This window comes from Saimiri boliviensis, chromosome 9 (assembly GCF_048565385.1).
Source record: "Saimiri boliviensis isolate mSaiBol1 chromosome 9, mSaiBol1.pri, whole genome shotgun sequence".
NCBI classification, from domain to species: Eukaryota; Metazoa; Chordata; class Mammalia; order Primates; family Cebidae; genus Saimiri; species Saimiri boliviensis.
Genome location: NC_133457.1, coordinates 10,661,908 through 10,688,576, shown reverse-complemented (window position 1 = coordinate 10,688,576; position 26,669 = coordinate 10,661,908). Strand labels below are relative to the sequence as shown.

General features: G+C 38.9%; 1 protein-coding gene across 3 annotated transcripts in view; it reads left to right on the top strand.

Moving 5' to 3' along the window:
- Positions 1 to 24,992, top strand: part of TOPBP1 (DNA topoisomerase II binding protein 1) — a 64,555-nt gene extending 39,563 nt beyond the window's left edge. For all 3 annotated transcript variants that reach the window (XM_039480313.2, XM_039480311.2, XM_039480314.2), the window contains exons 20-28: positions 2,426 to 2,618; positions 4,903 to 5,123; positions 6,608 to 6,774; positions 7,009 to 7,120; positions 10,868 to 11,031; positions 13,056 to 13,193; positions 16,262 to 16,351; positions 16,520 to 16,681; positions 24,217 to 24,992. In XM_039480313.2, the coding sequence (XP_039336247.2) occupies positions 2,426 to 2,618; positions 4,903 to 5,123; positions 6,608 to 6,774; positions 7,009 to 7,120; positions 10,868 to 11,031; positions 13,056 to 13,193; positions 16,262 to 16,351; positions 16,520 to 16,681; positions 24,217 to 24,360 (1,391 nt within the window). In that variant the 3' untranslated portion in view covers positions 24,361 to 24,992. The remainder of the gene's footprint in view (positions 1 to 2,425; positions 2,619 to 4,902; positions 5,124 to 6,607; positions 6,775 to 7,008; positions 7,121 to 10,867; positions 11,032 to 13,055; positions 13,194 to 16,261; positions 16,352 to 16,519; positions 16,682 to 24,216) is intronic.
- Positions 24,993 to 26,669: the final 1,677 nt, after the last annotated feature.

Here is a 26,669-nt window from a genome sequence, read left to right as displayed (position 1 = left end):
GTGTAAAGCTTACAAAATATATGAAACTAGATTTTTTTTTTTTTTTTTTTTTTTTTTTTTTGAGACAGAGTTTCACTTTTGTTGCCCAGGCTGGAGTGCAGTGGCGCCATCTTAGCTCTTGTTGTCCAGGCTGGAGTGCAATGGTACGATCTTGGTTCACTGCAATTTCTGCCTCCTGGGTTCAAGCAGCTTTCCTGCCTCAGCCTCTCGAGTAGCTGGGATTACAGGCATGTACCACCACACCTGGCTAATTTTGTATTTTTAGTAGAGATGGAGTTTCACCATGTTGATCAGGCTGGTCTTGAACTCCTGACCTCAGGTGATCCACCTGCCTTGGCCTCCCAAAGTGCTAGGATTACAGGTGTGAGCCACTGTGCCTGGCCTGAAACTAGATTTTTATGGAATTATTGTGGTACAGCCCTATTCCATTGAAGGCAGGTGAAGTTGATGATTTTTTAAAAATCTGTTCTTTGTTTCAGTTCTTTTGAGTGATTTTCAAAAAGTGTTCTTATACGTACAATATATTTTAACATATTCATATAGTTTTAAAGATACTAAAAGACATGAAGAGTTTCTTCCACCATTGTTCCCAGTCCCCCAATATTATTAGCTTCTTATGTATCCTTCTAGAGCTGTTTCATGCATATACAGCCATAAATATGTTTTTTTCTCCCATTTAAAAAAAAACGTAAATGGTGGACTACCAAGCATGCTATTTCATACACTGATCTTTTTGTTACCTTGGGGAGTGTTTTATATCAGTGGATAACTAGGACCATCTTTAGTCTTTTTTCTTTTCCTTTTTCTTTCCCTCCCTTTCCTTCCTTTCTTCCTTTTCCCCATTTTCTCTTCCTTTCCCTTTTCTCCTTTTTCTTTCTTTTTGGGCAACTATATTGTATTTATGATGAATGGCCCCGCTTTGTTTAGACATCCATTCTTAATAGGCATTTAGGTTATTTCTACTTCCTTGCTCCTTATATATGGATGTCTTTTTAACAGATTAATATGTTCTATTTTCCTTACTTATTCTAACCTACCAAAGCTTTCCCTATATGACTTACCTATTTGGTTAGTCTCAGTCTGTACATTCCATAAGTATTTAATACCTACTCCAGAGTTTAGGCTTTAAGGAAACTGAAGGTAAATCCAGTTGTCTTGTTCCTTGGTTATGCATGGGGTATTGGTTCCAAGGACTTACCTCTGGTACCAGAATCTACAGATGCTTAGTCTCTTATGTATAAAATTATAAAATGCATAGGATTTGATTTTAACCAATGCACATCCTCCTGTATATTTTAAATCATCTCTAGATTACTTATAATACCTAATATACTGTAAATGTTTTGTAAATAGTTGTTTTATTTTTTTACAGATGCTTTTTTGTGGCATTGTTATTTTTCATTTTTATGTCTTTAAAATATTTCTGATCCATACTTGGTTGAATCCATGCATGCAGAACCGGTGGATGTGGAGGGCTGGCTGTATGTTGTGGTCTGTGTTTTCAAGACCCGTTAGGAAGTCTGGGCATGATGGGCAACGCTATAATCCCAGAGCCTTGGGAGGCCAAGGCAAGAGGATCACTTGATGATAAGAGTTCCAGACCAGCCTGGGCAATATAAGTGAGACCTTGTCTCTACAAAAAAATTTAAGTTAGCCAGGCATGGTGGTGTGCACCTGCAGTGCCAACACTCAGGAGTCTGAGGCTGGAGGATCACTTGAGCCCAGGAGGTTATAATGAGCTGTGATCATACCACTGCAGTCCAGCCTGGGCCACAGAGCAAGACCCTGTCTCTAAAAAAATAAAAAGAATCTTTGGGAAAAATCAGTCACCTACACAAATGACTATAATACATCTCAGAGTGCAGTACATACCATGAGAGTCAGAAGCAGGCGGGGAGCTTTACAGAAGGGTAAACACTCAGGTCTTGATGAAATGTCTTTGAAGGGGGTCGGGCATGGTGGCTCACACCTGTAATCTTAGCACTGTGATCCAGGTGGGCAGATCACCTGAGGTCGGGAGTTCAAGACCAGGCTGGCCAACAGGGTGAAACCCCATCTCTACTAAAAAATGCAAAAATTAGCTGGGCGTGTTGGCAGGCACCTGTGATCCCAGCTACTTGACAGGCTGAGGCAGGGAGAATTGCTTGAACCCAGGAGGCGGAGTTTGCAGTGAGCTGATATCTTTGTAAAAAAAAGTCTTTGAAGGGCTTCCTAGTCATTACATGTACAGTGCTTGTGTTAAGGGCTGCTTTTTATGTTCTACAGTATTCATAGTCTGAGTACATTACTGTGGTCTGTAGTTAGTATGCAGTAAATGTCAAGTCAGTAAGTTTGTGTTCAACCAAGTCTAAACAAATTAATGTAAGATAATGGTTTAAAAAAGAGAGAAACTTACCTTGAATGGTGTATTTGTGTTTGTTTCAAGTTCTGACACAGACCTTAGAGATGAGAGAGAACTTTCAGAAGCAGTTACAAGAGATAATGTCTGCAACGTCAATAGTGAAACACCAAGGGCAGAGGACTTCCCTTTCAAGAAGTGGCTGTAACAGTGCATCTTCAACCCCTGACAGCACTCGCTCTGCTCGCAGTGGACGCAGTAGAGTCCTAGAGGCACTGAGGTGTGTACCTGTCACTGATGGCAGAAAGACTAGATGACTTGAGAGAAAGGTAGCCCCTTATTAGGTACCTGCTGCTGACTCAGTTCCATGAGCTTGACCTAATTTAGCTTTTTTTCCCCCCAATATGCAGTAAAAGAAATGTAAAATATCAAGACTAGTGAAGGGGTTATACACCTAGGCCTTATTTAGCCCAAACGATAAATGTTATATTCCAGTATTATCTATTGCCTTTGGCTCTCTGCTGACTATATTTTCCTTCCTCTCTTGTCCTTCTGCTCCTTGCTCCCAGCAGTTCTAGACTTCTTACTCGAAGGTGGCAGCAGACATAGAGGTTTGTCTTATAGCATAGCAGCACCTGCTTCACAGTGAGGCATGATTGGTACTTTTTATTACCTCCATTGAGAAAGAAATTATTTTAAGGTCTAATTGCCCTCATTTGAAATGGATTCAGTAGGCAGTTCTCTCTGCTCTTTAGTATTAGTATTTGATATATTTGTATTAAACAGTAAGTACACATATATATATTTCTTTCAGACTCTGTTTTTCCAATGCAGTATATAACATTTTAAAGTTATTTTTTATTGGAATTTTGCGTGCGTTTTCTGTTCTCCTTGTAAAATTTATCTTCTAGAAAAGGCGATTACAGTTTTTAGTATGATGTGACTTATGTTGAGTTGCGTTACTTCATCTTTTTCCTGATAGAAGAAAAAACTGTAATTGTGTGATAAGTATTATGGGACTTGTATTTTCAATGGACTAATTGAACTATGCATTTATCTTATGCTAACTGTGTATTATGAGGAAGTTCTTTATCTCAGTACTGAGTAAAGTAGCTTTTTGTTTAATATGCTTCAGATCATGTTTTATCATTATAGAGAACCTACATCCTGTACCAAGTCAGAGTAAATATACTCTGAACATAAAAAGCTATACTCTTTATTTTTGAGGCAAAGTAACTCTTTGAGGATACCATCAGCTTTGGTAAATTGCTTTGTGGGTTTTTTTTTTTCTTCTCCACAGTGTAAGTTTTATGTATGGTAAATTATTTTTACCAAGAATGAATGAGTGAATATAAAGAAAATCATAGGACTGCTGTTTACTGTCAAGTGGAATCATTACGATTGCACCGTAAAATGCGCTTCCCTGTGATTCAGCATATGGCTGTTCTGTCATAGACTCTGGAAGTGGTTACCAATGGCCAAAAGGCCCTTCTGAGAAGGCAGCCTTTGCAGTAAGCCTTCCACATAATCATAGTGCTTATAATTTCAAGTAATTAAAAAATACAACTACTGTTAAGTAACCATAGTGTTGGAAACATTACCCTGTTTCCCTAACCTGTATAATTAAAGAAAATCCCATTTTAAAATGTAGCAATTACTTTAGGGTTTTTTTTGTTTTTTTTTTTTTCTTTTTTTGAGACAGAGAGTTTCTCTCTTTTTGCTCAGGCTGGAGTGCAATGGCATGATCTCAGCTCACTGCAACCTCCACCTCCCAGGTTGAAGTGATTCTCCTGCCTCAGCCTTCTGAGTAGCTGGGATTACAGGCATGCACCACCATGCCCAGATACTTTTTTTGTATTTTTAGTAGAGACTGGGTTTCTCCATGTTGGTCAGGCTGGTCTCGAACTCCCGACCTCAGGTGATCCACCCGCCTCAGCCTCCCAAAGCGCTGGAATTACAGGTGTGAGCTGCCAAGCCCAGCTTATTTTATTATTCTAAAGAATTTCTTAACAGTGTTGAATTTATCTTTTGAAGTTTTAATTCTATAGACATTTAGTTAAAATACGTGTTTCTAGCTACAACAGATAACTTTCTGGAAGAAACCTTAAACCTCTTTTTTTTTTTTTTTTTTTTTTTTTTTTGAGACGGAGTTTCGCTCTTGTTGCCCAGGCTGGAGTGCAATGGCGTGATCTCGGCTCACCGCAACCTACGCCTCCTGGGTTCAGGCAATTCTCCTGCCTCAGCCTCCTGAGTAGCTGGGATTACAGGCACACGCCACCATGCCCAGCTAATTTTTAGTATTTTTAGTAGAGACGGGGTTTCACCATGTTGACCAGGATGGTCTTGATCTCTTGACCTCGTGATCCATCCGCCTCGGCCTCCCAAAGTGCTGGGATTATAGGCTTGAGCCACCGTGCCCGGCTATTTAATATTTTTAATGCTTGCTTTATACTAGAGGGTGGGCATATAAAGGTGAGCCACAACTTTTATTGTCTAACTTATGGATTTAACGAGTTTGGATTTGTTATTGCTGTTTATTTAAAACTGTCACTTTTATTCCTCAGGCAGTCTCGTCAAACAGTACCTGATGTCAACACAGAGCCCTCCCAAAATGAACAGATCATTTGGGATGACCCTACAGCAAGGGAGGAGAGAGCAAGGCTCGCCAGCAATTTGCAGTGGCCTAGTTGTCCCACACAATACTCTGAGCTTCAGATTGAAATTCAAAACTTGGAGGATCCTCCTTTTCAAAAGCCTTTACATGATTCAGAAATTGCTAAACAGGGTAACAAGAACGAAATCTTTGTATTTGTATTAAGTACATGTTGACCTCTTAAAAAGAAACAGATGAGCATGTTGTAGTTCTCTGAACTGAATATGCAAACAAAATCTTAGTAGATATTTCTGGTTTTAGTTTAAACTTGAGTCAGAAAAATAACTTATAGGCCGGGCGCGGTGGCTCAAGCCTGTAATCCCAGCACTTTGGGAGGCCGAGGCGGGTGGATCACGAGGTCAAGAGATCGAGACCATTCTGGTCAACATAGTGAAACCCCGTCTCTACTAAAAATTCAAAAAATTAGCTGGGCATGGTGGCACATGCCTGTAATCCCAGCTACTCAGGAGGCTGAGGCAAGAGAATTGCCTGAACCCAGGAGGCGGAGGTTGCGGTGAGCCGAGATCGCGCCATTGCACTCCAGCCTGGGTAATAAGAGCGAAACTCCGTCTCAAAAGAAAAAAAATGATAAGAAAAATAACTTATAAATCGAGGTACTTCATCAGTAAATTGAAAAACATTTTCGGCCAAGAGCCATGGCTCATGCCTGTAATCCCAGCACTTTGGGAGGCTGAAGCAGGCGGATCATGAGGTCAGGAGTTGGAGACCATCCTGGCCAACATGGTGAAACCCCATCTCTCCTAAAAATAACAAAAATTAGCTGGGTGTGGTGGTGCAGGCCTGTAACGCCAGCTACTCTGGAGGCTGAGACAGGAGAATTCCTTGAACCAGGGAGTAGGGGATTGCAGTGAGCCGAGGTCGCACCAGTGCACTATAGCCTGGTGACAGAGCAAGACTCCGTCTCAAAAAAAAAAAAAAAAAAAAAAAAATTCATTCTTAAATATGGAAATTTAGAATTGGGCATTTTTTTCTAGACATGATGTTTACCATTGTTCTTCTAGGCCTTTTTGTATTTATGGAATGTATGCTTGGTTTTCCTGCCTATCTTGTTTTCATTTAAGTCTTCTGAATTCTGCCTAGCGTGTACCTATATTTGTTCTTTGGATTGTATGAGTTTCTTTCTGAATTCTGCTATTTTTTTCATCCTTGCGCTTTACTTTGAAACAAAATGTTTCCTATCTCTCATCTTTTTTCTTCCTTTTCACATCGCATGAATACCTCCCTACGTTACATATATATATTTATCTCTGCTTCTGCTTTTCTGCAAGTGTAGAATTGTGCTCATTTTACAAATTTGGGTTACACTTAATGAAAACTTGCTGTTTAAGGAAAGTGTTGGGAGAAGCCTACAGATAACACATTTGCTCCCTTCAATGTTTAATTTCATTATTTTTTCCTTACTATTATATTGCCACAGGCAGATGGGATGCATTCATTTATAAGTTCTGGAGATAAGACACTTTATTCCACATACATTTTACATTCTAGAGTTTGTGCTTAACTTCATCTTGGCTAAGACAGATGAGAGTATTTCCTAGAATTTGTTTTTAGTCATATTTGGATACTGTCACACTGCAGCATTTTATTATCTTCAGCTCTCTGTGATCCTGGAAACATACGTGTGACGGAAGCCCCCAAACACCTGATCACTGAAGAACTGGAAACTCCCATAAAAGACAGCCACCTGATTCCTACACCTCAAGCCCCCAGTATTGCCTTTCCACTCGCCAACCCCCCTGTGGCTCCACACCCTAGAGAAAAGGTTTGTTGATCCTTGATGGTGATACAGCTTTTGGATATTGCTCTTACGCTGTATTAGAAATTTATTGATATCGATATCAAGGCTTCATCAAATGTTGAAAAGTATAGTTTTTGCATTGTATTAGTATTTATATATTTGATAACTTAGAAGACTGAATAAAATGCCACTATAAAAGAACTGTATATCTGATCACTTTTAATGTTGATTTTTTCTAAAATAAAACTTTCATTCCAGATTATAACAATAGAGGAGACTCATGAAGAATTGAAAAAACAGTACATATTTCAGTTATCATCTCTGAATCCTCAAGAACGTATTGACTATTGTCATCTGATTGAAAAACTAGGTAACAGTATTTTACTTAAATCAAAAATGTCCCATATAATAACCGTATTTGGAAGTCAGATGTCAATATTATTTGTAAAGACTAGAAGTAAAGGAAAAGATCGCGGGTAACTTGTCTAAGGCTGTACATTGAGTCAGCATTGGAATTTTGATTTTAAAAAGCTCTAAAGTCAGTACGTCATGGGATTTAAATTTTAAATGGAATATAACAGTTGAGGTTTAAGCATCTTCCGTGCTGTTTGACTGTTTGTTCACTAATGAAGCTTTAAAAACTTACTATATAAATAAAACCACATTTTAATGAACTGGAAAGGTTAATAGTATCTAGAGAGGAGCTTGTTGTTGTTGTTGTTGTTGTTGTTGTTGTTTTCCAGTTAGAAATTCATTGTGGAGGCCGGGCATGGTGTTTCACGCCTGTAATCTCAGCACTTTGGGAGGCCAAGGCTGGCAGGATCACTTGAGGTCAGGAGTTCGAGACTAGGCTGGCCAACATAGTAAAACCCATCTCTACTAAAAATACAAAAAATTAGCTGGGTGTGGTGGCACACGCCTGTAATCCCAGCTACTTGGGAGGCTGAGGTTGGAGAATCACTTGAACCTGGGAGGCAGAGGTTGCAGTGAACCAAGATCATGCCACTGCACTCCAGCCTCGGCAACAGAGCAAAACGCTGTCTCAAAAAAAAAGAAAGAAATTCAATGGAAAAGAGGTCCTTCTTGTGTAACATTATTCTTCATTTTTAATTTTTTTTTCTTATTTATTCTTATTCCACTGGTTATCAGGCTTTCCACCTGACATCATTCTAGAAGCCGCATAGTAAAAGAGCAGTCTGGTATGCTATAGCAGCACTGTCCGATAGAAATAGAATGTGAGCCACATATGTCATTTTAAATTTCCTAGTAGCTGCATTTTAAAAACTAAAAAGAGGCTGGGTGCCGTGGCTCCTGCCTGTAATCCCAGACTTTGGGAGGCTGAGGTAGGAGGATTGCTTGAGCCCAGGAGTTCAAGACAAGCGTAGGCAACATAGTGAGGTCCCATCTCAAAAATAAAAAGTAGCAAGTGAAATGAACTTTCACTTACCATGTCTTCACTTATCAGGCCTGCCTCAGTCTCCCAAAATGCTGGGATTACAGGTGTGAGCCACCACACCTGGCTGAAATAATGATTTTTAATAGTGGCCCTGAATCATTAGGAAAAGATTAAATGTTATTTAGTGCCATTTTTTTAAGAATGTGGAGAACTATGATATGCTTTTTTTTTTTTTGAGACGGAGTTTTTTGCGCTTGTTACCTAGGCTGGAGTGCAATGGCGTGATCTCGGCTCACCACAACCTCCGCCTCCTGGGTTCAGGCAATTCTCCTGCCTCAGCCTCCTGAGTAGCTGGAATTACAGGCACACGCCACCATGCCCAGCTAATTTTTTGTATTTTTAGTAGAGACAGGGTTTCACCATGTTGACCAGGATGGTCTCGATCTCTTGACCTCGTGAGCCACTGCGCCCAGCCTGATACGCTTTTTTTAAAAAAAGAAAAAATTTATGTCAAATACAGTTGTATACTTGGAAAAACTCTTTCTTCTTAGAAACTTTGTACTCATAAAACACATTGTTTCCCAGTTGCCTGATAACTTAGATGAGGTTATAAGTCAGAATTGCCAAGTTTTACCCAGAACTCATGAAAATAAAAGGCTTCAAGTGTCTGTCTCCTGTAGATTTTTCCATCTCTGCAAACTTTAGGCAAGAGTGATAGCAGTTAGCAGAGAACTGATCTAGAAGAGGGCAAGGAGCAGAGGCACATGAGTACAGATTATTCTGGAATTGGGAGTTTGCAACTCTAGAGGTTTTCTAATATTAGAATGCAAAGAAACATTATAATAGATATCATGCCCAGCCCCTCATTTTATAAATGAAGCAACTGTAGCCAATTGATAAATATGTAAATCAGTCTATTATGTTATCTGGGTCACAGAATAAGTTTGTTATATAGAATTGGAAATTGATATTTATTATGTTAATAAGGAATTTTACCTTCTTGTTCTTCTGTCACTATGTGATCCTGGGTAAGTTACTGGTTTTCATTGCATAAATGCAAATAATAGTAACCTTCCTTCATATGGTTGTCAGAATTAATCGAGTTAGTAATTTGGAGCACTTGTAATAGTTTCTGGTTTACAGTAAATGTTCAAAAAGTGTTGCTGTTATTATTAGAGGCATCTTAAATTATGAGTTTGAATGTTTTGTTAAAATCTTAGAAAGTCCTTGATATAACTAATTCTGCCAAACCAGTAGTCAAGTTAACCTCTAAAAGTTAACCTCTAAAATGTAACAGGCATGCTTTACATAAGCTTATATTTAGTTAAGCCTTTTTTCCTCAGTCAGGCTTCATACATTTATATCTGAGAAGAGGTTCAGTTACTGCTTTTTCCCACTTGCTGCTTCATCTCTGTTTGTGTTCTTCCCAAGCTTCTGTGTTGGTCTGCTGACCTTGTTTCCACTCACAAAAAATTTCCTCCTATTTTAAAGTCTACAAATGCCCCTATTTTACTTCCATCTCCCTGGTTACCCATATTCAGTGCTTGAAAACTGCTTTGGTAGTTGAGACTTAAGAAATATAACTAGTGTGTGACTCATGTTTATGTTCTATTTCTTTTTGTATCCAACTTATAACAATCCGAGTGCAGACAAACAGGAAAAATTGAACAAAGATTTAGTATTGAGACAGCAAAGAATCTGTTAATTATATTAGATCTGATCATGGCATTATGGTTTAAGAAAATTTCCATGTAGTTTAGAGATGCATACTGAAATATTTAGGGGCTAGTAACATGTATCTAGAATTTGCTTTAAAATAGTTAAGCAGGGCCAGGTGTGGTGGCTCATACTTGTAATCCCAGCACTTTGAGAGGCCAGGGCAAGTGGATCACTTGAGGTCAGGAGTTCAAGACCACCCTGGCCAACATGGTGAAACCCCATCTCTACTAAAAATAGAAAAATTAAGCCGGGCACGGTGGCTCAAGTCTGTAATCCCAGCACTTTGGGAGGCCAAGGCGGATGGATCACAAGGTCAAGAGATCGAGACCATCCTGGTCAACATGGTGAAACCCCGTCTCTCCTAAAAAAATAAAAATAAAAAAAATTAGCTGGGCATGGTGGCGCGTGCATGTAATCCCAGCTACTCAGGAGGCTGAGGCAGGAGAATTGCCTGAACCCAGGAGGCGGAGGTTGCGGTGAGCCAAGATCGCGCCATTGCACTCCAGCCTGGGTAACGAGCGAAACTCCGTCTCAGGAAAAAAAAAAAAATAATAGAAAAATTAGCCAGGCTGTACTGGTATGTGCCTATAATCCCAGCTACTCAGGAGGCTGAGGCAGGAGAATCACTTGAGCCAGAGGTTGTGGTAAGCCAAGATTGTGCCAGTGTACTTCAGTCTGAGACCCTGTCTCAAAAAAATAAAAACAGAATACAGTAGTAAAGCAAAAAAAAAAATAGGTTGCAAAATTTTGATAATTTTAGAATATAGTTAGCCAGTGTTTGTGTGGGGGTTCATTTTACTGTTTTACTTTTGTATTTAAAATGTTTATAATAAATGTTAATACATATGTATATAAAGTAAAATAATTCTAAGTCAAGGTTTTTTGGTTTATATGGTTTGGGGCATTTTATTTATAGACAATTTCTATGCATAGCTGAGATTACATTTTTCATAGAAAGAAGTTCAGAATCAATAAAGTACAACCAGTTTTTCTCTATTTAAGGTGGATTGGTGATAGAAAAGCAGTGCTTTGATCCCAGCTGTACACACATTGTTGTGGGACATCCACTTCGAAATGAGAAGTATTTAGGCTCTGTGGCAGCTGGGAAGTGGGTGCTTCATCGCTCCTACCTTGAAGCATGCAGGACTGCTGGACACTTCGTGCAGGTGTGTATTCAGATTTGCGGAAGTTTATTTTTCGTTAAGAGTAAGTGTCTGCTGGCATGATGGCCAACACCTGTAATCTTAGCACTTTGGGAGGCCAAGGTGGGTGAATCACCTGAGGTCAGAAATTTGAGACCTGCCTGGCCAACATGGTGAAACCCCGACTCTACTAAAAATATAAAAGTTAGCCAGGGGTGGTGGTGAGCACCTGTAATCTCAGCTACTCAGGAGGATGAACCAGGAAAATCACCTGAACCTGGGAGGCAGAGGCTGCAGTGAGCTGAGATCACACCATTGCACTCCAGCCTGGGCGATATAATGAGACCCCATTTCTACAGAAAATAAAAGTAATTAGCTGGGCATGGTGGTTCCCACCTGTAGTTCCAGCTACCTAGGAGGCTGAAGTGGGAGAATTGCTTGAGCCTGGGAGGTCAAATCAGGATCCTGTCTCTAAATAAATAAACAAATTTATTTACTTTAAAAAGTAAATCTCAGGGCCGGGCGCGGTGGCTCAAGCCTGTAATCCCAGCACTTTGGGAGGCCGAGGTGGGTGGATCACGAGGTCGAGAGATCGAGACCAACCTGGTCAACATGGTGAAACCCCGTCTCTACTAAAAATACAAAAAATTAGCTGGGCATGGTGGCGCATGCCTGTAATCCCAGCTACTCAGGAGGCTGAGGCAGGAGAATTGCCTGAGCCCAGGAGGCGGAGGTTGTGGTGAGCCGAGATCGCGCCATTGCACTCCAGCCTGGGTAACAAGAGCGAAACTCCATCTCAAAAAAAAAAAAAAAAAAAAAAAAGTAAATCTCAGATTCCATCACATATGCTGACTGCTCATATAATTGAAATAACCAAATATGGCCAGTTGGAGTATACCAACTTTTTTAACCAAACCAAACAACAACAACAAAACTAGAGATCACAGAGCCAGATTCATCACTTTTCATCACTTTTTAAATCATTTAATTTGAATGTCAGTCTTGTTTTTAATTGAAATAATTTTCTTACTCAGAGTTTCAGAATTATCTCATTGTAAGCTTTGATCTTTACTACTACCCTATTAAACTAATTACTTGAAGTATTTTGGTTCCTAACTGGACATCACAGTAATATCCCACCATGTAGTTTTTTTTGGTTTTTTTTTTGTTGTTGTTTTTTTGAGACGGAGTTTCGCTCTTGTTACCCAGGCTGGAGTGCAATGGTGCGATCTCGGCTCACCACAACCTCCGCCTCCTGGGTTCAGGCAATTCTCCTGCCTCAGCCTCCTGAGTAGCTGGGATTACAGGCACGTGCCACCATGTCCAGCTAATTTTTTGTATTTTTAGTAGAGACTGGGTTTCACCATGTTGACCAGGATGGTCTGGATCTCTCAACCTTGTGATCCACCCGCCTCGGCCTCCCAAAGTGCTGGGATTACAGGCTTGAGCCACCGTGCCTGGCCACCATGTAGTTTTTGAGCTTCCTATTAGGGTCCCTTAGGGATCTCTTCTATAGACCAATAATCAAGTTGTCAGTACCTGTACCTCCTCTGAGACTCTGTCCTTCGATGAAGTCAGTCTTACTGCAGGTGAAATTTCTTCATCTGAATATTACCAGTTCCCAAGATATAGCTATCATTTTGTTTCTTAAAAATGTATATGATATTTTTCTGATTTCTAATTAAAAGCCAAATATACTTGACTCTTATTGAAACTAATTTTTTTTATTATTATTTAATTTTTTAAAGACGGGGTTTCACCACGTTGGTCAGGCTGGTTTTGAACTCCCGACCTCAGGTGATCCACCCACCTTGGCCTCCAAAGTGCTTGGATTACAGGCGTGAGCCACCACGCCTGGCCTGAAACTAAATTAATGTACATTTCTTCCATGCTCACAAAACAGTATTTACTTAGTATTCTCTGTATTTACAACAATTAAATGTAGAGCTTTAGCCGTTATTAGACTTTGAGCTCCTTGAGGAGCCCTGTATGTTGCATTGTGGCTCCCCAAACTGTAGCAACTCGTGTTTGTTGGACAAATTCTCTAGGAAGAAGACTATGAATGGGGAAGTAGTTCCATACTTGATGTTTTGACTGGAATCAATGTACAGCAACGAAGACTAGCACTTGCAGCAATGAGATGGAGAAAAAAAATCCAGCAAAGACAAGAATCTGGCATTGTTGAGGTATTAACATGCATAATTATATAGGTAATACAAATAGCAAGAGAATGTGCTTGAGGAAATAATGATTCTACTTGTCTTTTATTCTTTGATATGCTTAGTTTGGGCATAGCTTACTTTCAGTTCCTGGTTCTTTTAATTGTGTTTGACTTTAAGATACATACATATATATATATATATATATATATATATATATATGTATAATTTTGATGTCTTTTTAAAAAATAATGTATCTATGTAAAATGTGGCCCATATTGCATTTCTTTCTAAGAATCTTTTCAGCGTCTAATGTCAGGTGTTCTTGACCTGAATTCACAGACTGTCTCAAAGGAATTTGTAGATCAGCTCTGGGAAGGCCATGTACTTTACATGGGGAGAAAAATACCTATTTATTTTTACTAACCTCTAATTGAAAATTAGCACTTCCCAGGCCGGGCAAGGTGGGTCACGCCTGTAATCCCAGCACTTTGAGAGGCCAAGGCAGGTGGATTACCTGAGTTCTGGAGGCCAAGACCAGCCTGGCCTACATGGTGAAACCCCATCTCTACTAAAAATACAAAATTAGCCTGGTATGGTGGCACATACTTGTAATCCCAGTTACTCAGGAGGCTGAGACAAGAGAATCACTTAAACCAGGGAGGTGGAGGTTGTGGTGAGCTAAGATTGTGCCATTGCACTCCAGCCCGGGCAACAAGAGCGAAACTCCATTTCAAAAAAAAAAAAAAGAAAAAGAAAGAAAAAGAAAAAAATTAGCACTTTCCTTTTTTTTTTTTTTTAATTTTAATCAGCCTACATCATGCTTTGAGTAAACTAGCACTTCCTTTAAGTTCTAAGCAACAAATCACAACACTATCAACTATACCCTTAACTGCACTAACAGAAATCAGATGTTTTTGTTTTGCATTATAATTGTAAGCATCTTGAAATACTGTTTGTGTTCATCAGAACTTTATATTATTTGTTAACTGTTTATTTATCAAGAGAAACTGTTACTTAGGCCACATGTTCATGTTTTATAGTTCAGGAACACAAGCCAATTGCAAACTTCTATGTATTAATTAAGTCCAGGCCAGGCACCGTGGCTCACGCCTGTAATCCACCACTTTGGGAGGCCGAGGCGGGCGGATTACAAGGTCAAGAGATTGAGACCAGCCTGGCCAACATTGTGAAACCTCTCTCTACTAAAAATACAAAAATTAGCTGGACGTGGTGGCGTGTGCCTGTAGTCCCAGCTACTTGGGAGGTTGAGGCAGAAGAATTGCTTAAACTCAGGAGTCAGAGGTTGCAGTGAGCCTCGATTGTGCCACTGTACTCCCACTTGTGACAGAGCAAGACTCTGTCTCAAAAAAGAAAAATAATAATTCAGTCCAAAGAAATTCTTTATATTCCAAAATGACTTTGTACTCTGAAACATAATTGCACTCTTCATCTCAGAATCTTCTGTGGAATCATAACTTTAGAAATCTGCATATCCTTTCTCTTTTGGTTCAACCACAGCAAACAGAGCTATAATCCCAAGGATACAGTGAATGCTTCCACAATATGAAACCACAGACAGTAGGCCAGAAGGCCACATATCTAAGGTTTCATCAAAGCACTGGAAGCCATATTAGTTACTGTCTTCTACTTTGAAACTACAGTAGTTATTAAACCCATCACTAGGTCATATGATTTAATATACTAATATAAAGCATATCTATAATTACATTACAAATTTGTTTTTAATATTTTGATAACTTTCAATAAAATGGCTTCCTTTTGTAATCCTTTATATTTTATTTTTAACATTTTTCTCAAAATCACCCATATGGTTTGGGAATTATGTCTCAATACAGCTATTACTGAGAGGAGTCTAATGACCAGACTGCCAGATGGACCCATGGTTGCTTGTATTAGCTCATTCTCATGCTGCTATAAAGAAACACTGGAGACTCGGTAGTTTATAAAGAAAAGAGGTTTGACTCACAGTTCCACGTGACTAGGGAGGCCTCAGGAAACTTGAAAGTCATTGTAGGCCGGGCGCGGTGGCTCAAGCCTGTAATCCCAGCACTTTGGGAGGCCGAGGCGGGTGGATCACGAGGTCAAGAGATCGAGACCATCCTGGTCAACATGGTGAAACCCCGTCTCTACTAAAAATACAAAAAATTAGCTGGACATGGTGGCACGTGCCTGTAATCCTAGCTACTCAGGAGGCTGAGGCAGGAGAATTGCTTGAACCCAGGAGGCGGAGGTTGCGGTGAGCCGAGATCGCGCCATTGCACTCCAGCCTGGGTAACAAGAGTGAAACTCAGTCTCAAAAAAAAAAAAAGTCATAGTGGAAGGGGAAGCAACAAACATGTCCTTCACATGGTGGCAGGAGAGAGAAGTGCAGAGCAAAGTGGGGAAAAACTCCTTATAGAACCATCAGATCTCATGAGAACAGCAATGGGGAGATCACCCCAGCAATCTGAACACCTCCCACAAAGTCCCTCTCCCAACACATGGGGATTATAATTCTGATTACAATTCAAGGTGAGATTTTGAGTGGGGACACAGCCAAACCATTATCAGAACCCCTGAGATAAATAATCTTTCATGTGGTATTCCAAGTCTCTGATTCAATCTCCAAATCCTTATTAGCCATGAGTCCCTCCCTTTTAGATTAATTCCACTGGCTTTTGTTAGTTGTTATTCCCTACCTAAATATTTTGTTTTCAGTTTGCATACATTTTTAAGAGAAGTAAAATGCAGGCTTCATCTAACCTAAAAAGCTGTGCTTTAAGGTCTTCCCTTGATTAATCATAAGAAAAAAAAATACCAGTCAAGATTAAACATAATTCATGCTGTTTTGTTTTAATATTACCTAATCATTAAATGGTTTTTCATTCCTCAGGTATTTGATGGCCTACTATGTGCCAGATACCATGGATTCACGTTTCAGTGTTCTGATCAGATATAATTATACTGTAGCAAAAGTGAAGTTTATAAGATTTGACATAAAACTAAATCTACAGATAAAATTGTGCATTATCAGTATTATTTTGTTGGTTATTTTCCAAATGATTTCACCACAGATTATTTTTTAATTGTAGGGAGCATTTAGTGGGTGGAAGGTTATTTTACATGTGGATCAGTCTCGAGAAGCAGGCTTCAAACGCCTTCTTCAGTCAGGAGGAGCAAAGGTTTGTATTGAATTAATTTACTGACCTTTTTGCATAAGTAATTAACAAAGATTGCTATGAACAGTTCTTCATTTTCTCTACTTTTTAAAATAATCCTTAAATACACATGATACAACTGAACTACCTTGGAATACTGGTAGATTGTGATACTGCTTGTTTTTTCATTAGGTGCTACCTGGTCATTCTGTATCTTTATTTAAAGAGGCCACACATCTTTTTTCCGACTTGAATAAACTGAAACCAGATGACTCGGGAATTAATATAGCAGAAGCTGCTGCCCAGAATGTGTACTGCTTGAGAACAGAATACATTGCTGACTATCTTATGCAGGTTTGTGAGATTCTATCCTTGACCACCTCATTACCAGAGATATGCTTCTATGCATAAACCAGTAACTGCACAACAAAACCTTCAGCTCATGATTAGTAGAATGTTAGTCTCCTGTTATTCTCCTCTATTCAACCCCTTTCACTTTTATTCTATTTGTATTTTTTATAATAATGAACACATTAAGTAAACATTTAGCTTGGAAGTTAAATACGAGAAGAGTATAAAAATCTAGGTACCTCTAAAGGCTTTAAAAATACCCTTTAAAATGTTGGAATATAGGCCGGGCGCGGTGGCTCAAGCCTGTAATCCCAGCACTTTGGGAGGCCGAGGCGGGTGGATCACAAGGTCAAGAGATCGAGACCATCTTGGTCAACATGGTGAAACCCCGTCTCTACTAAAAATACAAAAAAAATAGCTGGGCATGGTGGTGCGTGCCTGTAATCCCAGCTACTCAGGAGGCTGAGGCAGGAGAATTGCCTGAACCCAGGAGGCGGAGGTTGCGGTGAGCCGAGATCGCGCCATTGCACTCCAGCCTGGGTAACAAGAGCGAAACTCCGTCTCAAAAAAAAAAATGTTGGAATATAAAGAAAGCAGAAATTGATTCCAGGAGTCCAAGGAGAAACATTTATCAAAGGTCCTTTAGTTTTCTTGACTGTTTGCTTTCATATATGGTAAATACCTATGTTAGACAACTGTGGTAAATTTAAGCATTTACTATATGATGGGCCTACTACTCTCATATTCAGAATTGGCCTGTGTTGTGTAATTTGAATGGGCTAAGAAGAATCTTCCTGACACCAGAGCGCCCAAAAGGCTATCAGGAATCAGCAGGGCATGACACATAATCATAAATGTCTTCCTATGAAGAATTTCAAATGGAATGGTATAGAAATAAGGGGAGGTCAGAGGTCAACCTGCTCTGTGATTTTTGCTGCTTATGTTGGGAGACTGCTGAGGATTTCATAGAATGCCTAAAACGTAAATGTGAAGCTGTTATAAAACAGAGGGCATACTGATTAGTATGCACTATTTTTTCGAAGGTTTTCACTCAACATGATGTTTTTGAGATTCTTTGACGTTAAAGTGTATACTAGTAGTTCATTCCTTTTTATTGCTACGTAGTATTTCTTTGTCTGAATATACCATAGTTTATTCATTTTCCTGTTGACGGACCCCTGGGCTGTTTGTCATCTTGGCTGTTACTAGTAAAGCTACTAAAAATACACATGCTTTTTTTTTTTTTTTTTTGAGACGGAGTTTCGCTCTTGTTACCCAGGCTGGAGTGCAATGGCGTGATCTCGGCTCACCGCAACCTCCGCCTCCTGGGTTCAGGCAATTCTCCTGCCTCAGCCTCCTGAGTAGCTGGGATTACAGGCACGTGCCACCATGCCCAGCTAATTTTTTTTATTTTTATTTTTTTAGGAGAGACGGGGTTTCACCATGTTGACCAGGATGGTCTCGATCTCTCGACCTCGTGATCCACCCACCTCGGCCTCCCAAAGTGCTGGGATTACAGGCTTGAGCCACCGCGCCCGGCCCACACATGCTTTTTTTAATGGACATTTTTCATTTCTCCTGGTAAATAGGATACAGTTGCTGTGTAATAGAATAAGTAAATATTTCATTTTTAAAGAAGCTGCCAGTCCTTTTGCCAAAAGGATTTTTACCTTTTTTTTTTTTTTTGAGACGGAGTTTCACTCTTGTTACCCAGGCTGGAGTGCAATGGCGCGATCTCGGCTCACCACAACCTCTGCCTCCTGGGTTCAGGCAATTCTCTGGCCTCAGCCTCCTGAGTAGCTGGGATTACAGGCACACGCCACCATGCCCAGCTAATTTTTTTTATTTTTATTTTTTTAGGAGAGACGGGGTTTCACCATGTTGACCAGGATGGTCTCGGTCTCTTGACCTCGTGATCCACCCGCCTCGGCCTCCCAAAGTGCTGGGATTACAGGCTTGAACCACTGTGGCCGGCCCGGATTTTTACCATTTTAACCCATCCCACCAATAATGTACAGATTGAGCATCCCAAATCCAAAAGTTAGAAATATTACAAAATCCTAAACTTTTTGAGCACTGATGTGATGCTCAATGGAAGTGCTTATTGGAGCATTTCAGATTTCTGATTTCTGGATTTGGGATGCTCAACCAGTAAATATAAATATTCCAGAATCTGAAATACTTCTGATTCTAAGCACTACAGATAAGGGATACTTAATTTGTAAAAGTGTTCGGTTTTTCTATATTTTTGCCAACATTGTGTTGACAGTTATTAGATTTTTAGCCATATGGAAGGTTTATAGTGGGAGCACATTGTAGCTTGTAATTTGTATTTCCCTGATGACTAATGACATTGAGCACTTTTCTTTCAGGCTTTTTTTTTTTGGCGGGGCGGGGGGGTGTTCTCTAATATTTTTTTCTGAAAAGTTATTGTTTTAAGCTTTTATGTTTAGCTCTAGGATGTATTACAGATTTATTTTTTCTTTATGCCGTGAGGTAGGGACTAAGGTTGGTTTTTCTCTATACAGATATCTAGCACCATTTGTTGAACAGATTTTCCTTTCCCACAAAAGCTTTGGCACCTTGATAAATCAAATGATCAAATTTTTGTGAGTCTGTTTCTGAACTCTATTCTGTTTTCTTATCTACTTGTTGATGCCTTTCCTACTGCGTCTTGATCGCTGTAGCTGTACAGCAACTTTTGAAGCCAGTGGTAAGACTACAGTTTTAGTTGTCTTTTTCAAGGTTACTTGGGTCTTCCATGTCCTTTGCATTTCCATATGGACTTGAGAATGAGCTTGTTAGTTTCTACCAAAAAAAGGCCTAGAGTGGTTAAGATTAGGACTGCACCGACTCAATAGATCAACTTGGGGACAGTTAGCGTTTTTACAGTATTGCGCATTCTGTTCCATAAACACAGACTGTCTCTATTTAGGTCTTCTTTAATTTCTCTCAGCAACATCTTGTGGTTTTCAGTAAGAGAACTTGCGTGTCTTTTGTTACATTATTTTTTTTTTTTTTGAGGCAAGGTCTCACACTGTTGCCCAGGCTGGAGTGCAGAGGTGCGATCTTGGCTCACTGCAACCTCTGCCTCCGAGGCCCAAGAGATCCTTCCACCTCAGCCTCCCAATAGCTGGTACTACAGGCATGTGCCACCATGCCCAACTAATTTTTTTTTTTTTTTTTTGGTAGAGACAGAATTTCTCCAGGTTGCCCAGGCTGGTCGCAAGCAATCCACCTGCCTTGGCTTCCCAAAGTACTGAGATTACAGACCTAAGCCACCATGCCTGGCCTGTCAGTCTTTTATACCCTATGATTGTAATAAAATTTACTTCATACAGTTAGTACCTTAGGCCTTCCTACATAGCATTCATTTTATCTACAAAGAGATTTGTAGATTTTTCCTTTCTTAAGCCTTTTATTTCTCGTTGTTGTCTTCTATGGCTAAGACTTTAAGTATGCTGCTGAATATAAATGGTGAGATTGGGCCTCCTTGTCTTTATTTCCTATCTTAAGTGGAAAATTTTCAGTATTTCACCAGCTATAAGTTCTTCATAGATTTATTTTCCAGATTGAGGAAGAGCCCTTTTATTTCTAGTTTACTAAGATTTATTTTTCATCGTCAGTTGGGCGTTTAACTTTTGTTAAATGTTTTTTTTCTACTTCTGTTGGAGTTGTTACATGGTTTTTCTCTTTCATTCTGTTACTATGGCGAATTACATACATTTGCAAATGTTAAGTTTCACATAAGTATCAATCCCACTTGATCATGCCATATTAATCTTTGTATATATTACCAGATTTATTTAAGAATTTTTAAAATCTATTTTCAGGGTGGAATATTGGTATGTAATTCTCATGTTTTGTAATGTTTTTGTCATATTTTGGTATTAGGGTTTTGCTGGCATCATAAACAAGTTAGGAAGTACTCCCTTGGTTTTCTAGAAGAGTTTGTGTAAAATGCCTGTTTCTTCCTTGAATATTTGAAGATCTGGAGTTTTCTTTCTTTCTTTTTTTTTTTTTTTTTTTTGAGACATGTTCTGGCTCTGTCACCCATACTGGAGTGCAATGGCATGATTTAAGCTCACTGTAGCCTCCGCCTCCTGGGCTCAAACAATCCTCCCACTTCAGCCTCCCAGGTAGCTTGGACTACAAATGTACACCACCACTCCCGGCTAAGTTTTGTATTTTTGGTAGAGATGGGGTTTCAGCATGCTGTGCTCAAGCGATCCCCTCAGCCTCCCAAAGTCCTAGGATTATAGGCGTGATTGCCCAGCCTGGAGTTTTCTTTATATATGGTTTTTGTAACAAACTTTCTTTACTAGATACAGAGCTTTTCCTATTTTTTGTTTCATCATATGTCAGTTTTTAATAACTGGTATTCTCAAATAATATATCTATTTAATCTTGTCAAACTTGTTGGCATAAACTTCTTCATAATAATCTTATTACCCTTTAATTGTAATAAGTTTATTCCTGGCCATACTTGGTGGCTCAGGCCTGTAATCTCAGCACTTTGGGAGGCTGAGGCAGGTGGATCACTTGAGGTCAGGAATTTGAGACCAGCCTGGCCAACATAGTGAAACCCCATCTCTACTAAAAATACAAAAAAAAATTAGCTGGGTGTGGTGGTATGTGCCTGTAATCCCAGCTACTAGGGAGGCTGAGGCAGGAGAATCACTTGAGCCTGGGAGGCAGAGGTTGCAGTGAGCTGAGATCATGCCACTGCACTCCAGCCTGGGTAAAAGAGCAAGACTCTGTCTCAAAAAAATAAATAAGTTTATTCCTGATGTTGGTAACTTGTTTTCATTTATAACTGGCTTATTTAGGAGTCTGTTGTTTAGTTCCCAAATATAAGAGGATTTTTTTCTATCTTTTTTATTTGTGATTGCTCGTTGAATTCCATTGTAATCACAGAATGTACTCTGATTTTAATTCTTTTAAAGTTATCAAGACTTGTTTTATCACCCCTTCATCTATCTTAATGAACATACCATGTATGTGAAAGATTTTATGTTCTGCAGTTGTTGGATATGGTGTTCTGAAAATATCAAATAGGTCAATGTGGTTGATAATGTTGATCAGATTTTCTGTGTGTTTTTTTGTTTGTTTAGTTATATCAATTACTGATACTAAAATCTCCAGGTGATTGTGGAATTGTCTGTTTTTTCTCTTGAACTCTGTCAGCTTTTACCCCATTTATTTCAAACTTTGTTGCTAGTTGTTTACTCATATAATTTTTGTGATTCGCACATATTCTTTGTTATAACATGTGTCTCTGGGCCTACTTTGTCTTGAATGTACATTGCCTGAGGTTAATAGAGCCTTTATCTGTTTGCTCTGTGCCATGATAACTCTTTTCACGGTTTTTAATTTTAAACTTGTTTGTGTCTTATATGTAAGATGGCTTTGTTATAGACAGGATGTAGTTGGGCCTTGCTCTTTTATTCTTTGGAGTGTTTAGTCCATCATGTAATTATTGATATGAGTGGATTTAGTGATGGGTATTTTGGCTGTTTGTTTTCTGTTTGCTCTTTGTCCTTGTTCTTCCTTTTCTTTCTTGCCTTTTTTTGTGTTAATTTAATATTTTTAGAATTATATCCATTGGCCTTCTAAAGCAAAGATATTTACCTTTTGGAGGGAGGAGTGTTTATATGTAGATTACAAATTATTTTATGAGGCTGCGTACGGTGGCTCATGCCTGTAATCCCAGCACTTTAGAAGACCGAGGCAGGCAGATCACCTGAGGTCAGGAGTTTGAGACCACCCTGGCCAATATGGTGAAACCCCATCTCTACTAAAAATATAAAAATTAGCTGGGTGTGGTGGTGCACACCTATAATCCCAGCTACTTGGGAGGTGGAGGCTGCAGTGAGCCAAGATCGCACCACTACACTTCAGTCTGGGCAACAGAGTGAGACTCCATCTCAAAAAATACAAAATTAGCCAGCTGTGGTGGTGTATACCCGTAGTCCCAGCTACTCAAGAGGCTGAGGCAGGAGAATTGCTTGAACCCAGGAGACAGAGGTTGCAGCCTGGGCAACAAGAGCAAGAGAAAAAAAAAGTTCATTTAGGTGTATTTATTTGTGTGGGTTTCTGGGTTCTTTTTTTCAGTTCCATTGATCCATGTGTCTCTTTCCCTCTTGTAGTACTTCCCTGTCTTGATGACTATACCTATTATAAAGTAAACTCCAGTATCAGCAGGTGATTCCTTCCACTTTATTCCTTCCCAGACTGTTTTAGCTATTTCAGCAGCTTTTTTTTTTTTTTTTGCCAGTATCTTTTTATATAAGTTTTTAAATAAGCTTATTCATGTCTATAAAAAGAACCTTATTGGAATTTTGATAGGAATCTCATTAAACTTACAGATCATTTTGAATCAGCATCTTTACCACATTGAGTCTTCTATTCCATGAACATAGAATATCTTTATTAATTTAGGTGGTCTTTAAATTTTTCATGAGCATTGTAATTTTCAGCATATAATCCTATGTATGTTTTGTTACGTTTATACCGAAGTATTTCTGTTTATTTAAATGATTCTGATTTTTTCTTAAGAAATGGGTCATGTTTTGCTTCTTTATATGTGGAGTAATTTTGGATATATTCTGGACATCATGAATAAGTTGTAGAAAACTGTAGATTCAAGTCTGGCATGGTGGTATACCTGTAGTCCTAGATACTCAGGAGGCTGAGACAGGAGGATTGCTTCAGCTCAGGAGTTTGAGACCAGCCTGGGCAAAATAGTGTGACCCCCATCTCCCCCCAAAAAAGAAACTCTAGATTCTGTTCTGTTCTTTTGCTCCTCCAAAGAGTATTGTGTTATTTAGTAGACAGTGTACTTCATACACTGCATTTGCACCCCCAGACCCCCTATTTGCTTGATTTATTTATTCTCCAGGGTCTGTGGTTGCTTTTAATATATTTTGGTCAGAATTTGTAGTTGTTATCCATGGAAGAACTGAATCAAAAGGCACTTACTTGGTATTTTGTGGTGATTCATTTTCAGGTTGCCCAGTCTGCCGTCTTGCTAGAAATTTAAGTTTTATTACACTCACAATAAGGGGGAAAGATCCATTTCTTGTCTGTTGGTTGTAGGGGGAAAATGCAAGGGTTTTGGAGTCAGATAGGGTATGTAGGGTATGAATTTTGGCTTTGCTGCCTGCTAGTTATGTGACATTGGTTGTTTTATTTTACCTTTTTCATTTTTATCTCTAAAGTGGGAATTAAAAACACTAATACAAAATGTTTGTAAGATCTGAGCTTGCCCCACTCTACCTGAGCTATACATGTATCTCTGATAAAAGGTGAGACTTTGTCCTCCAGCGTCCGTTTTGTTTAATTTGCTAGAACCTAGGAATGAATATGCATTTTAAGTGTATTAGCCTCATCCCTGAGAGGTCTGATATATATATATATGATATATATATATATCATATATATATATATCATATATATATATTTTTTTTTAATATATATTACCAGATCATATAAATGTTTGAAATCATTTAAAAAATCATTTATTTTTCCTTTTATAGGAATCACCTCCTCATGTAGAAAATTACTGTCTACCAGAAGCTATTTCATTTCTTCAGAATAATAAGGAACTTGGGCCTGGATTATCACAAAAGAGGAAAGCGTCTACAGAAAAAAATAAAATCAAAAGACTGAGAGTACACTAATCACATCTACTCTTCAGTTACCTAACATTGGTGTGGGGTGGGGGGGGGAACAGTTACCAAACATTAAATGATTTTAAAAGTTGAAAGCCTGAATGTGACTGTGATGGATTTGGGTAGTTATTTAAAGATGAGTACCTGAAGAATTTTGCTTCAGAGTATAATGATGACCCTTCCTGAGTTTTGAACACCTGAAATTTTAATCACTGAAATACTAACTGTTTCTTAATAAAAAGTTACCCGAAATAACAAAATACAACTCCTCAGCTAGCTTGCTGTTAAACCACATTGAAGTATGTTAAAAGATGTTTATTTTTCTTGTAAATATCTGAAGCTGTAGCTTAGTGGAAATTTTAGTAAGGTGATGGATTTTGCTTTAAAATGTCTGCCTTAATTCATAACAAGATTTGTCAATCAGGATTTATTCATGTTTTCCCTGATTTTTATCTTCTCACCATTTTACCTCTTAACAGGAGCCTGAGCACACAGTTTAATGAGGAAGCTGGGGCTATAAATATGTGTATATATGTATATGTATGTTTGTACAAATCTACATGATGTTTGCCAAGTTTGGGTGTCAAAACTTGGAAAATGTGATAATAAAGAATAAAAGTAGTGACTCAAATTAGTATTAAGATGTGTTTACATAGATAAATTTTTTTAAAAAGCACACCCTGGCATCTGTTCTTCTGTTGAAGCAACAAAACATTTATATAACTTAAAAAATGAATGTAGGCCAGGTATGGTGGCTCATGCCTGTAATCCCACCACTTTGGAGGCCAAGGTGGGTGGATCACTTGAACCCAGGAGTTCAAGACCAGCGTGGATAACATGGCGAAACCTCGTCGCTACAAAAAAAAAAAAAAAACCCAAAAATTCACCAAGCATGGTGTCTGATGCCTGTAGTCCCAGCTACATGGGAGGTGGAAGCACAAGAACTGCTTGAACTCAGGAGGCAGAGGTTGCATTGAGCCAAGATCATGCCACTGCACTCCAGCCTGGGTGACAGAATGAGACCGTGTCTCAAAAAAAAAAAAAAATGCTCATTAACATTTCTGATGTTTGTTATTTAGAATATTGCTGTATTAGATTAAGACATACTTTTATTGGAACACTATATTGTATTAGCCTTCATTATGCTAAACCCAGACACCAAATACTACATGTGCTACCACAGTTCTCTATAAATAATCTGAATTTCGTTTGAAGGACAAACCAGAATCTTTTAGGAATGTAATTTTGATATAAACTATTCGAAATGACTTTTTGAAAGGCAGATTCAAACAATGAAGGAGAGAGCGCTCAACTTGGACACAAAGTCCCTTAAATTTTCATCAGATTTTCTTCAAAATGGAGTAGAGGGTATCCCTGCTGCTAGAGGATTGGCCCTTCAGTTTTCAGCTTTGATCTAATTCACAGTTTAGGACAATACAAATTCCACACAGAGAAATTGGTAGCATTATGATGTAAACATCCCCCTCCCTTCCAACAGACAAAAACCAATGGGCCTGGTTTTATCAGAGCTATTTTAGCTGAATCATTTTATAGATGTATAGTACATTTCCCTGAATTTTATTACTCAAAATTCTTTGAAATAGGCCAGGTGCAGTGGCTCACATCTGTAATCCCAACATGGGCAAAATGGGCAGATCATTTGAGGTCAGGAGTTCGAGACCAGCCTGGTCAACATGGCAAAACCCCATCTCTACTAAAAATACAAAAATTAACCCAGTGTGCTGGCATGTGCCTGTAATCCCAGCTACACAGGAGGCTGAGTCAGGAGAATCACTTAAACCAGGAGGTGGAGGTTGCAGTGACCCAAGATTGCGCCACTGCACTCTAGCCTGGGCGACAAAGTGAAACTCCATCTCAAAAAAAGAGACATTATTTGAAATAGTTTTTAAATTAACCTAATCTACCACTTTATTTTCTGCCAAAATTATGAATGGTTTTCCAGTTCAAACAGGCACAGAGTTTACCATTTAAGGCTCCAGGTCTGTTTCTTCTGACTCTCCAGCATCCGCCCATACCCTGTATAAACCACTTGAACTCTGGCTTTGACTCTTCATCTATAAATGTCCTAATGCCAGCAACAATATTCTTTTAAATGCTAATTCCAACCATAGGTAGTCTTGCTTAAAAGGGAGAGGGAGGTGCGGAACTTGCCTTGATTAGATTAGTCTGAGTTTCTTCTCTGAAGCATTTTATTCTGTGATATTTAAATTAGCACTTTATATCCCTCTATGAATTTTCTTGTTAGTCTGATCTCACCAGCATTCCTTAATTCAACAAATAGGAATCCTCAACCTGTG